Source organism: Cololabis saira, chromosome 14 (genome assembly GCF_033807715.1).
Source record: "Cololabis saira isolate AMF1-May2022 chromosome 14, fColSai1.1, whole genome shotgun sequence".
NCBI classification, from domain to species: domain Eukaryota; kingdom Metazoa; phylum Chordata; class Actinopteri; order Beloniformes; family Belonidae; genus Cololabis; species Cololabis saira.
This window is the reverse complement of record NC_084600.1, coordinates 26,103,265-26,117,182: the sequence shown is the minus strand read 5'-3', so window position 1 is coordinate 26,117,182 and position 13,918 is coordinate 26,103,265. Positions and strand designations below refer to the sequence as shown.

Below are 13,918 nucleotides of genomic sequence, written 5' to 3'. Positions count from 1 at the left end.
TGCAGTTAGAGTACCGGTACATGAAAAAAAGACGGGGGGTTTCTTTTAATCTCAAACGCTACGACGGTGTATGGTCTTTTTTTTGTAAAAAGAAAGTAGCATTCATTGTTTACGTGTTTCTTCTTCTTTTCATTCTTCTGCTGGCTGTTTGCGAACTCCAAAAAATGTGTATTACCGCAACCTGGTGGTTCGTGGCGCTATTTTTCAGTCAAGGGTTCTTGTGTGGTGCTACAGTGTAGTGGACACACGCCGGCTGAAGAGGCCGAGGATACACTCTTTATGAGGGGGGTGGGTTTTTTTGTAAGAATTAACATAAAGCAATACATTTAATTCTAAATTGATTGGTTGACAGTCAGCCCAGCCAATAGATAGTTGTTATCACTTCCTCATCCGTAATCATCATGCTACTGTGCTTGCAATCGATGCAATTGGCAGTTTGTAGTAACCCAGCCTCGGCTAAACAGAACAGTTTTTTTTTTGATTACCCCATCAAAGTCAACATGTTATATTCTGGGAGGAGCTCTGGAGATTTTTTTTTGTTTTAAAGATTTTAATCGCACTAGTTGCCTTTATTTGGGCAGGAAAGAGGTAAAGAGAGGGGGGAAGACAGTAGGCAGTAAAGAACATCAGGCCTGGAGTCAAACCTGCGCTGTTTGCATGAGGGCGATAGCCTCTGTAAATGGCGCCTGCAAACCCACTGAAGATATTTCTGCAGGAGATCTGCTAAAGGAGCTGGTAGCCAGAGCTAACTTATATTGACATAGGGTGGGCACGTTTCAGTCGGTTTCCCAGGCAACACGGCTGAAGAAAAAGAGGCATGAAGAAAAAGAGGCTTCACAAGCGCTCTTCAGAGACGAGGAGGTCATGTGTCTGATGCTTCGTCCATTGTTTTTACAATCTACATGCTTCATTGATAACACAGGTATTTTAAAGTAAACTTTACTTTAAAATAGAGCTGGTCCTAATATAATTCTACAGATTCTGCAGCTTTGGTAGAGGATTACATCAAATATGTGGAACTTCGGACAAGAGTGGGGGTGTGAGTGGTGGCAGCCATATGGGCAGATATGTCATCTGCATTCTATGGTTGTGGTTAATATGATTAAAGCTTGCTCAAAATTAAATTTTGGTGATTTTGAAAAATAAATTATCCATACATCTGGGTTCTAAAAGTAAAAGCCGAATGTCTACATTAACCAGATTCCAAATAAGACCTTTTTTCCCTTGTGAAGCTGTGTAGGAATGTTAAAAGCCCTGTTAAGAGTGTCAAAGCGAAACAAAGACCTCCATTCCAACTGGATGTTGACATTAATGACCACCTGCAGCCATCTTTGCATTACCGTGAATGTGCGGACAAACTATTTATTCCATATAGTCATTCCTCCGATTTGATGGATTTGCATGAAATGTGATTTCATGCTTCAAACAGATGTCCTCTTAACAAAGCAGAGGTCACGGTGATCACTGCTGCTCTGCACTTATATTTATTTATGACTATTAATAATACAGCTATATTCAACTCAGATCTGCAGTAACATTTCATTAAAACCAGGCTGTGACTGTTTGTCTTATTCCTGCATCCAAACGCCATAGCTAAAACTTGTCTTTCTTAAGCTTTAAATGTCTGCACTAATAACAAAATTCCAGCATTTGAGAAAACAGCAAATTTTGAAGATGTTATTTTTGTCTGAGACAACCTATGGTCGGCTACTTTTTCACTTTCATGTTTTATTCATTTGCTGTTTCACCCTTTGGTCTCTGAGGTTTTGCAATATTGTGGTTGGCTTCAAATCAGCCAGGTTGGAGGTCCAAGCAGCAAAGCTGCTGGAAGTGTATTGTTTTGGTCAAGATTGCTACAGTTCCCCCTTAAGTCTGTGGGTGGTAAAACATCTTGGTGTAGATTTCAGTCTGCCATGATCTCTATCAGTACCTCTCTAGGTATACTATCTACTATATATGTGTGTGTGTGTGTGTGTGTGTGTGTGTGTGTATAAATGTTTTCTATGTTGAGAATGAGGCATTAATCCCATGTTTCATCCTACTTCCATCTCTGCAATTTTTCTTAGCATCATGTTACTACGGTAACTGAAAACAGACCCTCTCAGAACATTTAGCCGCAGGGGTGGCCAATCCTGGCCCTCAAGAGCCCCTATCCAGCATGTTTTAAATGTTTCTCTGCTTCCACACACTGTGGTCCGAATTAAAGGTTGTCATCAGCTTGTCATCAAGGTCTGGACAACTCTGTTGGCGACACAGCTATTTGTATCACGGTGTGCTGAAGCAGGAAAACATCTAAAACATGCAGGATAGGGGCTCTTGAGGATCAGGATTGACCACCCCTGATTCTAGCCGATGTTAAAACTCCCATTTCTAACCCACCGGGTAATAAGTCCTGCTCCACATACAAAACATACCAAGGTTTTGCCGGCATTTGAGAAAAACGTCCCTCTGACATAAACTGAGACCTGCAGGCAGAGAACATGATGGCAGGTTTCAAGGCCGAGGAGTCATTACTGAGAAATACGAGTGTCTGAGGAGAGAAACGGGGAGCACACAACCACACTCAAATGTTTTTAGTGGCACTTCACGGCAGCCTCATCATGGTTTGTTTATGGTCAGACTAAAACTCAAGCAGTTCCCAGTTAAAGATAACTGCAGCATCATAACCACATATACACAAGCCAGGATTGGCTGCCTTCTGTGTTAATACTCAACATGTCCTTGTCAAGTTGTGTTGGAACTGGGTATAACTGGGAATAAAAGAACACAACTGGCTGTGTCTGCCACAAATGCAGCTGAAAGCTCTATTGTGCAAAGAAGAAGCCATGTCTGAACAGGATTAAAAGATAGTTTTTAAATGAACAAAGGGAAAAACTTGGGTCAGATAAAACCAAATGTGAAATTCTGCTAGGAAGCCATGGATGCCAGGTTCAAAATCCTTCATCTCTGATAGTGTGGAGGTGCATTAGTGTCCATGGAATGGAGAGCTGGAACATGCCTGTACGCTGGTTTAAAACAGCAGAGCCGTGAAGATCAGATCAGCGACTCCCACACATCGATCTCCTTTGAAACACATCCCATGTCCGTATTGTGCGTCCATTAATGCCGTATGTGTTGAAGTAGCTGGCAGAGACACCCCATGAATGGAAGAGCCCCTGAAATGAGGAGGGACCGGAAAAGACCCCAGAAATGAGGAACGGGAAGGGGGTCGTCACGGCAGCTTTGTCGACAGGACTGCTCTCATTGTCACGGTGATGGAGCAGGAGGACAGGGCCCTGATGGAGGACGGGCGTCGTTAATGGGAGTCACACTGAGGCTGTCAGCGGGGCGTCCCGGGGCCACATGTGAGCACACGGCTGCGCTCACACATGCGCGTCATTTAAGACATGCTGGTCATGCATTAGGCTGCAGCGTGCTTGAGCATGATTAAAGGCATGTGGCCACACAGACGTGCACACACTCGTACAATCTGCTAAAGACGCACGACTGCCAAAACATAGAAACACTTTACATCAGCAGGAAGATAACAGCCATGGTGATTTAATTCATCTACTAGTTTCCTTTTCCTTTAAAAAAAACATTTAAATGAGCAATACAAGCTGCAACTAGAAAATGTTTCATGGTCCTTCCAGTCCAACTAAAACTTCAACATAGATGACCAAAAATTCTTTTGGCTTTTCAAAAATTGTCGCACATTCAAACTCCTGTGTAAGTTCCAAAATAATTAAAGATTTATTTTTTATTGTTGATGATGGTGTTGAAAACTAAAGTTGACTTGAAAACCTTGAACGGAAAAGTATAGTTTGAAGCTGTCATCCTGGTTTTGTGGAAGGATCGTTCGCGGTTTGTAGCAGTAAATAATTGTTTTAAAGAAAATATACCTGGACTTTTTTTTAAATATAATTAATGCATGAAAAGGTTAAATAGTCATCCAGCCAGCCCTTTAGGGACTGTTGTCTTTAACCGATGCCTTTGAGACGTATACCAGATTCAAGCATTTTATCACACTTGGTCCATGTTAACATGTGTGAGTGATCCCTGCTGCAACTGCCTCGTACCTCGGCTGCAGACTGTCCACAAGTCAGCGGTCGCATCCGTCAGAGGGACAGTTCAGCTGCCAGGCTACTCCCCGGCTGCTGGCTCGGCCAATGGCAGCAAAGTGGTTTTGGCTCCTGGTCCCTTCAAGTTCAACTCAAAGTGAGTCACAGTACAATTAATGAACAAAAAGCCATATTATGTTTAAAATAAGAATAGTTATACTCACTTATCTCTTAATTCACAGCTCAGATGCCAAACTCACTGAAAATTTTAAGCTTTAAGTAGCTAGCTGATGACGGGCAGCCGTTAACACCATACACTACGGCTATCACTCAAAAAACACACCTCTAACTCTTCATAAATATGTTGTTGTGCATAATTTACTGCATAAGGAACCAAAAATTATCCTGATCAGTTGTCATGGATGTGAAATCTAATAATGGAGACCAAAACTGTTTTTTTGTACCAGATTGTAAATATGTTTATTTCTGCTCTAAAACTTAGCATTTTAAGCATTTTAAGCATTTTAACCAGCCCCATCATGGTCAGTAGATCCAGAGCCTAGTGGTCAGTGGAGGAACTGCAGGTCTGGATCCAGACCCTAGTGGTCAGTAGGGGTGGGTATTGTGAAGGACCTCAGGATACGATACGCATCACAATACTTGAGCCAAGATACGATACAAATTGCGATATCCCGATTATGCGATATATCCCGATATATTGCGATATTCTACATAGTTCACCGAAAAATTTAAAAATGCATTACACATCTTAAAATCCAAGTTGTATACAGTATATGTACATCAGATGATAGTGATAATGCATTGGACAGACTGAGTCAAAACAATGTAATTCAAACTTTCCATTTCAATTATGCAACATATTTGCATGAAAAAACACACTAAAACACAATGAAAAGTGCAGTGTGTGCATTATTCTTAGATACAAAATACAAAATAAAATGCAGTGTCTCACCCACACTGAAATTGAAATCACAACAATACAGTACAGCTACTTGCCCCTGACTTAAAATGACAAAAATAAAATGCAGTGTCTCACCCACACTGAAATCACAAAATAAAGTGCAGCTAGGGGTGGGCAAAAATATTGATACGGCAATATATCGCGATACATACATTGAATATCGATATCGTATCGGGAGACTATGTATCGCGATATATTGCCGTATCAATATTTTTGCCCACCCCTAGTGGTCAGTAGAGGAACTGCAGGTCTGGATCCAGACCCTAGTGGTCAGTACAGGAGCTGCAGGTCTGGATCCAGACCCTAGTGGTCAGTAGAGGAACTGCAACTCTTCCCACTTCTGTATTGGCTCGGGTTAGAATTGGTGCTTAGCTTTAGCCAGTTCTTTAAATATGAGTAAAAGATGACAGTTTCTTGTTATATCACCAACCAGAGGCCTGCCACTGTAATTACAATTGTCAGTTTCTGTTTTTGTTGGTCCTCTAATAATAAAACAAGCAGTGAAGTTAAAACCAAACAGCTGCTACAAACTCCCTGCTTCAACACACAAACTCTCTGAAGATCCCGATGTGCGAATTTGTGACAGAAAGAAAAAAACATGAGTTTGTTTGTGGAACACACACTTCACATGGACGCCAAAGCCTATGAGAAAGTGTGTGTGTGTGGGTGTTTGACTAAAATCGTTGACAGTAAAGCCATGACAGCGTCTCCTCCAGCCCACAGCCTCCTGGGAGGATTATTAATCTAATAATTAAACATTTATTGCCACCAACACCTGCTCTCTGCCTCTCCCCGGTAGTGAGGTTTGGGGGGGTAGGAGGGGCTCGGGGGGACCGGAGGGAGGGGTTGCAGCGCGGAGAGCGATCATTCCGGAGGGTCTCCATCACATTTGCGGATTCTTGCACAGCTGACGCGCGGCGATGCTGCGGCTGCGGACGGACTGAAGTTATTCCAACAAAAGAGACGGGAACGGAGGAGCAATCGGTTTGCTGGAGGGGGGGAGTCGCACCCAGGGGGGCCTCAGCTTCATCTCTGCATCCTGCACCCTGATCTTCTCCAAGATGCCTGGGAACTCCAGGACATCTCTGGAAGAGTTGTGAAGTCCGATTTCCGAGGCTGAAGAGAGTGTGCACGCACACTTTAACTTTGATAAGAGCAGCCCGGAGGACCGCGGGCCCCCGGGGGCCACGATGCTGCGCTACCTGATCAAGACCCTGCTGCAGATGAACCTGTTCACCGACCCGGCCCGGGGCCCCAACAACGGCACCGACCTGTCCTTCAACACCTCCATGTCCCCCTTCAACAGCTCCCTGCTGGACTGGGGCAACTTCAGCGGCTTCAACGGTAAGCTGGTCCTCCTGCACCCACCTGAGCTCAGCTGGAGTCTCTTTCGTGCTGCTTTTCCCTTCTTAAACCGGAATTATGGTTCTGTTAAATCGACGCAGCGCCTACGGCGTATGGTACGCGACGACGCACACCGTAGGCTCTGCGTTGCTGTAACGCGGAACCATAAATCAGCCTTTATGCAAGACAGTGCATGGATTTGATTGTATTTTAGTTTTCATTTATTGATGGAAAGTTTCACAGGGATTCCTTTTGGGGTTTTGGGGCAGAACTGAAGCGAAGATCAGCTTAACTTTCACACGAACTCTTGGAGATGAAGGTGTTTTATGAAATCTGCGGCTCTCAGATCAGATCAGATGAACATTGAATGACTAAAATGAGATAAAGATCTCAGTCTGCTGCTTCCTGTCGAGTTGATTAGTTTTAACGTTTGTATGCAAAAGTTATTTAAAACCTGATCAATATTTTTCTCAGAAATAGTAATGTAGTCTAAGGATGTGCAATATGAGGTTTTTGAGCTGATAATTGATGTCTACACTGCTTCCTGGGAACATCTCAAATTATTATTATTATTATTATTATTATTATTATTATTATTTATTTATTTATTTATTTATTTATGTATTTATTTATTTATTTATTTAATAATGATAATAATTGATTGTCAGTTTTGTTCACTGCAATGTATGCATGCATGTGGTGTGACTGTTGTCTGCTAAAGTGACCAGTGTCATGAATGAAACCGAGGGGGATCTAGATGTCGGGTTAAGTTGTAATCCGGTTTCCTCATGTAACTACTGGAGTTAGAGACGTTGTTTCCAGATGTGCTGCTGGTGTTTGAGACGTTTCCAGATGTGCTTTTGATTAATGAGACGCTGTTTACAGATGTCACTGCTAGTGTTAGAGGTGTTGTTTCCAGATGTGCCGTTGGTGTCAGAGACGTTTCCAGATGTGTTGCTGGTGTATGATATGTTGTTTCCAGATGTAACTGCTGGTGTATGATACGTCGTTTCCAGATGTGCTGTAGGTGTTTGAGAGGATGTTTCCAGATGTGCTGTAGGTGTTTGAGATGATGTTTCCAGATGTGATGTAGGTGTTTGAGAATTCGTTTCCAGATGTGTTGCTGGTGTATGATACGTTGTATGATACGTAACTGCTGGTGTATGATACTTTGTTTCCAGATGTGCTGCTGGTGTATGATACGTTGTTTCCAGATGTGCTGCTGGTGTATGATACGTTGTTTCCAGATGTGCTGCTGGTGTATGATACGTTGTTTCCAGATGTGCTGCTGGTGTATGATACGTTGTTTCCAGATGTGCTGTAGGTGTTTGAGATGTTGTTTCCAGATGTCACTGCAGATGTTATAATGCTGTTATAGATGTGTCAGAAGTGTGCCTGTGCTCATGCATGCCGGCCTGCAGACGTCCCGTCTGCTCCAGGTTGGCACCGTTCTGCTGCTCTATCACAGCTCTATCTCAGTCTGGCAGCAGTCTTCTTTGTTTGGCTTTATTCTGGCTCCAGGTGAAATTTCTGGTTAAAGATCAGAGTTGGCGATGTCCACATGTCTCTGTTTGGTGTAGCTCTCATAGTTTGGGGAGACATTGTCACGCTGGCATTAACTGCTTTAACTGCTTTTATATGCACATACGTGTACTTATAAATTTGTTTTCAGGTCCACTGATCCTCCTGGATGTACTCTGTAATGAGCCCCCCTGCTTCGTCTCCATGTCGCTGCATACCAATGACAGCAGCACAGCCACCTTCATCATTTTAGTGTTATTCTTCTGTTCATCATTCTCTTTGTAGTTGTAAGCTGGTTTAAAAACATCCTGCAGTTTTTCAATTCAATTCAATTTTATTTATATAGCGTCTATTACAACAGAAGTTGTCTCTAGGTGCTTTCCAGAGACCCAGAACATGACCCCCGAGCAATGATTACATAAACATTACTTAAAAACTGGCAGGTAAAAACTCCCCTTGTGGGAGAGAAACCTTAAGCCAAACAGTGACAAGGAAAATCTCCCCTTTAGGAGGGAAGAAACCTTGAGCAGGACCTGGATCATAAGGGGGGGACCCTCCTGCCAGTTTTGGAGTTAGTGTCCATCAGCTGCTGGTGCAGAACCAGTTAGAGGCAAGTGCCAATCATCTAACTTCCAGAATTAGTGTCATGCAGAACTAAGATTCCCTGCAGTTCCTTGACTGACTGATAGAGGCTGGCTCCAAAAGCGACTCAATCTCCATTGACCTTCTTGTTAAAATGTCCAACTTTAGGCCAGAAATGAACAAATTTACAACCTGGTCCAAAAAAACGTTTTGGTCTCAATGATTTGATTTTACGTCCATGACAATTGGGGGGGGGGGGGGGGGTGTCATAAATCTGATGGATTGACAGTCGGATCAGCCAATGCTAGCACACTTAGAGAAGCGACCACCCGTTTGGATTTACCCAGCATCGGCTGAATACCATTGTTGATTCAACATGGTAAACAGCCAATTCTGCTGGAAACATCTGGGGTTCGGCTAAAGGAGCTGGAGCAAAGTGTTCCCATCAACTTCTCCAGCTCATCAGAAAACCAATGGGTCACATGACCTAATACTTCGTCCATTGTTTGATACAGTCCATGATTAGAGGTAGGCGTCCTTTCCTTCCTGTGTGGGTGTATGTCGTGACAGACAGGAGCAGTGTTTGCCTTTTGGTTGTATCTACTTCATGAAGCGTCAGTATTCTTGAGTTTATAGCTCCTCTGCCAGCGCCCTCACACCTCTATTTATCTGAATCTTTTCATCGCCCAGCTGTAATGGAGTGGAGATTAAGCGTGGGGTTCCTCCCTAGGATCTATAGTAAACGTAAGCGAGAGAGGCGATGTGGTACAATGACTCTATCTGAGGCTGAGAGGCAGGCATGCCTCGTATCTGTCTGTTCTCATCTTCTGTGGAATCTCTTATCTATAGCTGAGTCTCCTCTCCATGATGGCATTTATAGATTCAGGCAGTACACAGGAGAAATGTGGCGATGTAATAGTTCTACCAATCAGTTATCAATTACATCAAGAACAGAAGTCTTTTCTGTCATAAACTGAAAATATGGAGTGATCCCACAACCGAGATGAAAACATTAATGTGAAGTTTTCTACTCACATAAGAAATGTACGACTGCATTTTCTAGTAAATAAGGCAATCCAACGACATAATTGTAAAAAACTATGTATACTATGTATTTGTGTAATAATATCTGATCATAGTGAGTCTTTATATAAGATATACACCCTCATGACCACTAACATATAGCTTCTTCACACTGTCATTATTTTTTTTGTTTTTAAATTAAGCAAAAAAAAATAATCCCTTGGGAAATCCAGATGGTCAATCTGGAAGGGTTTATAAAACTGTCTAAAGTGAGAGAGATGAATTTCCAATTGGAAAACATTCAAAACAGTTTTCAAACAGCCACTCTTCCCAGGAGTGGATGTCCCAGCATATTCAGCCCAAGATCAAGCCATGTAAAACTAAAAAGAATAGCTCCAGTTTCTCCTGGAGAGTTTTCAGGAGAAAACCTTTTCCTTCTTAAAAGAATACGGAAGCACGACTGAGGTTCACAAAACTGCATCTGAACAAACCAGCAGACTTCTGGGACATTGTCCTCTGGACAGATGAGACCAAGGTGGAGATGTTTGGTCCTAATCTATAAACGCAAACAAAGTATTTCAGCATACCCACTGCCAAGCACGATGGTGGAGTGATGATGGTGTGGACCCGGACCTGTCATTCATTGGTAAGTGAGAGCTTAATGAAGTCTCTCACACTCACAGTAAAAAATGTTGGTTGTTCATTGTCGTTCATCTGAGGTTGTAGTTGTCTAAGATCTATGATGATCACGTGACTTTTATTATGTTTTCACACACAAAAATGTAGTATTAAAAGGTTCATGCACAACTGTAAATGGCCCATAAAAAAGTGCTTTCTGCTCAGATTTGGACTGATGTTCCTTACACGTGCTTTTAAACCCCTGATAGAGATATCTGCACTGATTTTTCAGTTTGGTGGGGGCTGTGCCGGTGGTCAGACCGTGGCTTTCCATGCATGAAGCTCAATAGCACAGCGGACAGCTTGTGTGGGTTGACCGGCACATCAGAGGCAGGCTCAGTGGGAAAATCAATGAGGACCAATGACCAATCTGAGAAGTAATGGACAATTCTCTCAGACGGTGTTGTAGTGGACTGCTTCTCTGGAAAAATTCCGCTCATTCACTGCCTCTCGGTCTTATCACAGTTTTGTTCTCATTGATTCTACCTGGCGGTCAATAACCAGAGATGAGTCTGGGGAGTTTAAATAATGAATAAATATTACCAGAATGCTACAAATTTAAATAAATGACAATGAGTATGTGAAAATGTACATTTACTTACATTAAAAATGTAAAAAGTCCCCTCCTTAAGCCATTTTTCTTGTAAAGATGTAAAGTCCCTTTCTGTTGAGATTGTGTCATCAATAAACTTTCAAAACGGGGTTGTTTGATCTGTTTCATCTGTGAGAGAAAACATTAAAAACACATTTTCATCTTTAGAGTGTTTAAATGGTAAGTGATTGAATTTGGAGGATTTTGTTATCAAGTTGTTTGTCTCAGACACATACGGCTGCAAGAACATCGACATGGGTATTTTTTTTCAGGTAAAGTCTGAAATTTAAAACATTGACATATTTAAATTTCAGCAGCTAATCATGTCTGTTAGTGTACTCTGTAACTATGTGCGTGTAATGTCTTGTATGGATGAATATGTCGTGATTATGTTGACACTAATGTCGTCCTGATATAAATACAGGTCATTGCAGATTTCTTTTTGCTCAAATAAACCTGCAGGAACTCTGTAACTCTGTGTATATTTCGCTATGTATGATTTATTGTGGGATTACAAATGGTTCATTCAGACCTTTTCTTGGTAAGATGGTTGACCATCTCAGTTCTAATGAGGGAGACTCTACATCCACACTAGTCTGTTTTTGTTGCAAAAGAATAAAACCCATACTCATCCACAAGAAGAACCACAACATGAGTGGTCCACTTAGTATTTCCTCCCAAGTATATCCTGTTACGACTGTGCTTCATTGTTTTGAAGTTGTGTGTCGCTAAGGTGAATCTGTCTGTTATTTCCTGCCGATGGTCATGAAATGTAAACTTTGTGAGTCAGAGAAGTTGTGATCCAGAACAGGAAATCATGAAGGGACAACTATGTCATCGTTTCAAGGTTGTTGTGTATTTGTCCATCCACATCCACTTCTGTCCAATGGTTGCACTTACAAATTGAAACAAGGATTGCAGTTTAGAGCAGATTTGATTTGATTTGATTTATTTTATTTTTGTACATAAAAAAAAAAAAAAAGATGGCAAAAAGATGGCAATGTTAGCTTAGAACCATGACTTGAGAATTTTGGTTTCAAATTAAATAATTTGCTACGTGTGTGTGTGTGTCATTATAATCACTTTTGTTGCCTCCTTTGGAGTGTTTTTGATTTAAAAGCTGTCCATTTAGGGACTAGCTCTCTTAAGTCTGGTCTTGTTGAGACCAGGCCAGATCAGGGTTCTGGTGTCCTGGTTAGACTCAAGCGTGATTTATGGTTCATCGCAAAACCCATGCACATAACCCACCTATGCCACAAATGTTGTTGAAGTTTATGAATGACCATCATTTATCAGTCTATCCAGCTCAACAACGGCAAAAGACGTAGTGGGACATGTAAAGCAAACAATTTGTTGTGCTTCACGTTGACCCCGTACAAAATAACTTGTGGTGATTCAACGTTGAAGGTGACAATGTTCTAAGCTACAGTGGGCATGCCTTATCAGTTCAACGTCAGTACTCGAGTTGAGGGGGGATGAGGGGGGATGGCATCCCCCCTGAAATAAAAAACAAAATCATCCCCCCTGTAAAACTGCCACCCCTCCTTTCCATCCCTTATGTTATTTCATCAATGAATGTGGTTTTACTGCTATTTCAATTTAGAGTCATCACCAGAAAAATTACACCAGAAAAATAACTTATTTGACTATTTTTACCTGTTTCACATAAATTTTCACTTGAAATAAGTAGAAAAATCTGCCAGTGGGACAAGATTTATCTTCTCATTACAAGCAAAAAAATCTTGTTCCACTGGCAGATTTTTGTACTTATTTTAAGTGAAAATGTACTCTAAACAGATGAAAATTGTTGTTTTTTCCAGTGATGAGTCTTGTTTAAAGTGTAATGAGATTTTTTTACTAAAATGAGACATTTTAACTAGAAATAAGACAAATATTCTTGTTAAGAGTTTTTTCAGTGATTCATTTTACTTATCCTGTGAAGGACAGAGTCATATTGATAAGTTCAGAAAACTGTTTTTTATTGTTGTGTTTTGATGTATTTGATGTAAGCCCAGTGGATATTTAAAGCTTACAGAAGGCTGCATTTAACTGCTGCTATGTCATTCCTGCAGTATTTCTGCAGGTGTTTTGGTCAGTGCTATTATTTGTAATATATTATATTATTTGTATATAAAATCCACCATCCCCCCTGATTTTTTTTTTACAACTCGAGTACTGTTCAACGTGTAAGCATAAATTGAATGGTGATTAGGGTAAGTAGGAGGGTTAACTATAAACCGGTAATGGTTAATTAGAAGAATACGGTTAGGCTGTAAAAAATGAGTGGAGGTCAGGGTAACATCCTAATAACCATAGCTGGTGTAATGAGGGACTTCGTAATGGGCACTGGGACTGTAACTATGTCTTGGCTCTGTCTTTCCATTGTGGGTAAAGAAGGACCTGGTTGGTCTGCACCTGACCTTTGCCTCCTAGTTGAATTAATGGCTACAGCCATCTCAACTCTGAACTACGGAAGAGTATTAGGGCCACTTAAAAAAAATAAAAAGAATTCTGAGAAAAAAGTCAGAATTCTGACTTTTTTCTCAGAATTCTTTTTTTTTTTTAAGTGGCCCTAATACTCTTCCGTACTGAACCTTCGTGTGGATACACGCTTGTTTTCAAGCAAATAAATGCTGAGATTGTTGTCGTTGCAAGGTGATAAAGACATATGTGTATAGGCCTACATATTTTCTAGCCAATTGCCCCCAAAATGTTGATGTTTAAATTCCATAAAAGACCCCCCCCCCCCCCCTCCCAGGACTTAAGAGTGGAGGGTTAGCTTTCCCCCAGCTGGGTGGATGTCGAAGTAATGGCTGCAGGGTTTTTATGCTGATGTGAGTGTGTGACTCCAGCCAACACTGGTTGTGGACCTGGAGCACACAATGAGCCGTAGAAATTAGTACGAGTTTGAAGTGCTTCCCATTGGATCAACATCCATGCTGCTGTATCCCTGGTATGTTCACAGACTATCACAGATACATAATTCATAGATTTCCAGGGAGGGTAATGGAAGCTAAACATCTTTATTCATAGTGTGTGCCCAGCTCTGGGAGCCAGCGGTTTGTCTGCTCTTAACACTCTCATTGACTTGATTCCAGCTTTGAAAGCCAATGATTAACTCTTCGCTGCTCACGTAGTCTTCATGTTTAGATGCAC

At 41.5% G+C, this 13,918-nt stretch overlaps 1 protein-coding gene across 2 annotated transcripts in view; it reads left to right on the top strand.

Annotated features, from left to right (window-relative positions):
* Window positions 1-6,073: 6,073 nt before the first annotated feature.
* robo3 (roundabout, axon guidance receptor, homolog 3 (Drosophila)) overlaps window positions 6,074-13,918 on the top strand; it is a 239,845-nt gene continuing 232,000 nt past the window's right edge. Inside the window, exon 1 of one of the 2 annotated variants that reach the window (XM_061740241.1) lies at window positions 6,074-6,366. In XM_061740241.1, coding sequence (XP_061596225.1) covers window positions 6,213-6,366 — 154 coding nt within the window. In that variant the 5' untranslated portion in view covers window positions 6,074-6,212. The remainder of the gene's footprint in view (window positions 6,367-13,918) is intronic. The other variant, XM_061740242.1, reaches the window with a different exon arrangement.